Source organism: Rhinopithecus bieti, unplaced genomic scaffold (assembly GCF_001698545.2).
Source record: "Rhinopithecus bieti isolate Rb0 unplaced genomic scaffold, ASM169854v2 scaffold_38787, whole genome shotgun sequence".
Classification (NCBI taxonomy): domain Eukaryota; kingdom Metazoa; phylum Chordata; class Mammalia; order Primates; family Cercopithecidae; genus Rhinopithecus; species Rhinopithecus bieti.
Window position 1 is genome coordinate 4,381 of NW_016815881.1, and position 3,627 is coordinate 8,007.

General features: G+C 35.7%; 1 protein-coding gene across 1 annotated transcript in view; it reads left to right on the top strand.

The window, feature by feature from the left end:
• Positions 1–1,268: 1,268 nt before the first annotated feature.
• Positions 1,269–3,627, top strand: part of TBC1D8B (TBC1 domain family member 8B) — a 33,724-nt gene continuing 31,365 nt past the window's right edge. Inside the window, exons 1-3 of the mRNA XM_017854104.1 lie at positions 1,269–1,414; positions 2,003–2,153; positions 2,634–2,848. Of these exons, the coding sequence (XP_017709593.1) occupies positions 1,367–1,414; positions 2,003–2,153; positions 2,634–2,848 (414 nt within the window). The 5' untranslated portion in view covers positions 1,269–1,366. The remainder of the gene's footprint in view (positions 1,415–2,002; positions 2,154–2,633; positions 2,849–3,627) is intronic.

Here is a 3,627-nt window from a genome sequence, read left to right on the forward strand (position 1 = left end):
AATTCGCAATTACCCAGTGACATCTGATGTTGAACCTCTTTCATATGATTATTTGACATTTATATCTTCTTTGGTGAGGTATCTATTTAGACCTTTTGCCCACTTTTTAATGGGTACTTTATTTTTTTAAACATAGTTTTAATTCTTTGAATATATTTATAATAGCTACTTTACAGTCTTTGTTTATGAAATCCAACAAGTGGGTCCCCTCAAGACACTTTCTATTGGTTGCTTTTTTAAGTTCTTATTTCTATTTTTAAGCCTGACTTCCTTGGATCACCCCCTGAATCAGTATAATTTAGTGGTTATTCAGTGATGGGTTAGATTTCCTTAAATGCCTTATGCTATCAAATATTCCACCTTTTTCTCAAGGATATCTGTGTCAAGGCATATGTCAAACTTCAGGCAATTTACACATCAGCTTTAGCTTTTACTCCCTGCTTTCAAAGATAGCCAGAGTTGAGTAACTGGGGCCTTCTTCTGTCCCATTTCTTTCCTAGGCATGTTCACAGCCCTGTCCATGTATTCATTCTTCTAGATCCCCAAGACTATGTTGCAGCCCTTCAAAATTCCATATCACATCTGGTTTTTCAGGTCTTCCTTTTAAATCTTTAGCCAGGCTCTTGTTTGCTCTAGCTGAAATCATAGCCTTGGACAGCTAGGTTGTCACCAGCCAATTGCTATTGTTTTCTATAATACCCTGGGAACAGAGTTTTTTTTACCAAGCTGAGCTGTGAATAAAATCAAATGATAACAACACCCTGGGAATAGAGATTTTCCAGGGAGTTGCAAGTTTGATCAAATATTGTCTATGCCCTAGGGATAAGGCTTTTAATGAAACTCCAAAAGATCCACTGGCTGCCATACTACTGGCTTTGATTTCTGAGCTTGGGCAGGTAGATAGAGTTAAAAGCCCCACAGATTCTTCTGGTCTTACTCAGGCTCATTAGTTTTTCTCGAATAGATGCTTTTCAGTTTATTGCATGCCTTTGGTTAATTCCAGTGTTCTGAAATGGTTTATTTTGAATGTTTTGCCACTATTTTGTTGCTTTTGTTGGGGAGTGTGTTCACAGAGATTCTGAGCTTGCCATTCTAGAAGTCAGGTTGTTGACGTATCTAATTTTGATAGGTATGTCTCTGAGATATTGCTTTAATATTTGTTATGTATATAGATTGTGGCTTATAAATGACAGTAAACATTAGAATATTTTTCTTGCAGAAACTTAAGCATGCAGCTGGGATAATTGCATTCTTTCTTTTTCAGCTTGCTATTAGTTCTGAGTCTACAGAGCCATCTGATAATTTTGAGGTGCAATCTTCAACAAGTCAGAGGGAATGTGGTAAAACTGTGAACACTGAAGCCTTAATGATGGTATTTCACCCTCAGAATTTGGAGACTCTTAATTCTAAAATGGTAGGAAAACAAAATATTTAAACCCATGGGCTGAAACAGTTGGTGAAAAGTAAAAATTTTAAAAGCAGACTAGAAGGTGACACAACTGAAAATTATTCTTTTGGGACTTGAAAAGTTTTCCAGCAGGTACTACTGTGTAACTTATTTGGTTCCACTATACACAAGGACTATTATCAGGAATGAAGATAAAAGATAAAAGTTGGACATTGGGGATTTTTACAGATACATAATAGTTGTACATATTTATTGACATTGAGTTTTATTCGCATAGATTTCTAATCCTGACATAGACGTGATTTGGGGAGACTGATGGTTTAAAGCTTTGCCTCCCAAGTATAACACTTTTACCATTTTTATATGAATTTAGCTAAGAATTAAAATAGTAAATTAAAGCTGCTGTGCTCACATGAGTTTACAAGATTTTCATGATGACAAAGATTCGGTGTTTCACCCCTGGGTGAATACTGACTTTGGTTTTCTATGTTCTTAATTTCTAGAGATGTTGTTTCAAGGTAAAGAGAGTGGGCAAGTTATTTTACAGTTAATTTCTCACTAGATTTAGTTGTTTTGATTTTTCTGTCATTACAGTTGAAAGAAAAAATGAAGGAACAGTCATGGAAAATACTCTTTGCAGAATGTGGGCGTGGTGTTAGTATGTTTCGAACCAAAAAGACTCGAAGTCTTGTTGTAAGAGGGATTCCAGAAACCTTAAGAGGAGAACTCTGGATGCTTTTTTCAGGTATTACATTTATTCACTTTATTTATTTAACAGACATTAACTATGCCTTTCTAGGAGTTATGCCCTAAGCTAAAGCGAAAGAATTACAAAGATGGTTAGTACAAAGTCTTACTCATCTTGAGTTCAGACTAGTCAAAGAGAGAAAGGTAAGTAGTTACCTGTAACTTACCTATCTATCCACACATCCAGCATCTGAGCACATTAGTTTATTAGGCAAGATATGTATAATGGGGGAACCTTTATCTCTAGTGTCAACAGTCAGTTAAGGGGGAAAAAAGCTCATGAAAATGGTATTCTGTTGGATAAAATTAGTAGCTTGACATAGATTCTAGTGTAAAGCTCTTTTCTGTTTGTGCTCAGGAATCACTTAAGCATAAGGCTAAATATCAAGGTAATGAAATGAAATCCAATTCTTTATGTATATATGAAATAATAGCTTAATTTTGTCCCTCTTCTGTTGTATGTTAATAATCTTCACAGGTGCTGTTAATGACATGGCTACTAATCCTGGCTATTATGCTGAAGTAGTTGAGCAGTCCTTAGGGACCTGCAACTTGGCTACTGAAGAAATTGAACGTGATTTACGTCGCTCTCTGCCTGAGCACCCAGCCTTTCAGAGTGACACTGGCATATCTGCTCTGAGAAGGGTACTCACTGCTTATGCATACAGGAATCCCAAAATTGGATACTGCCAGGTATGACTTAACTATGAGCCCAACTGTGTGTATGTTCCAAATAAAATTACATCAAATCCAACTCCACTAATTTGGAAGTGATGATTATAAGGAAGGAGATTGGGGTGAGATAGATAGAGGATAGTATTAATTTAAGTAGGATGGTAGTGGGAATACTTAGGATAATTGATATTTCATTATTTTTCTTTTTCAGTTAACAAATGTTTATTGAACTTCTGCTCTATAAAAGATACTCTCCTAGGAACTTAATGCTATATAAAGATGTATCAGATAAGGGTCCTCCCTTAAAAGTATGTAGACCAGGAGATGTTAAAGCATATTCATTAAGAAACAAAATCAAGTGAGAAAACTGTTAGAGAAATATAAAGTCCTGTCATGATTTATAATTAGGAGAAACTATTTTCATCTGGAGGAGTCAGAGAAGGCTTCGTGGAAAAGGTAGCATTTGCAGGTCTTAAAAACTGGTGAATTTTGGACATATGGAAATAGAATGAAAAGAACATGCCAGGTGAGGGAATCCATGTAACCGAACACAGGTAGAGGTAAACCTAAAGTTTACATAGGACCATGTTTGTTTAGTTTGATAGAAACATAGGATGGATGAAGTGAAGTAGTTGGAGAAAAAAATCAATAAGGTAGATTGGGATAGAGCTGGAGTTTGAATTTTATTTTATAGGCAGTGGAGGAATCATTGGAAAACAAATTGTTTAGGAGCACACCATCAATTAGGGTAGGCTAGACTGCTAACACAAACACAGATAATAGATGAACAGTATAAT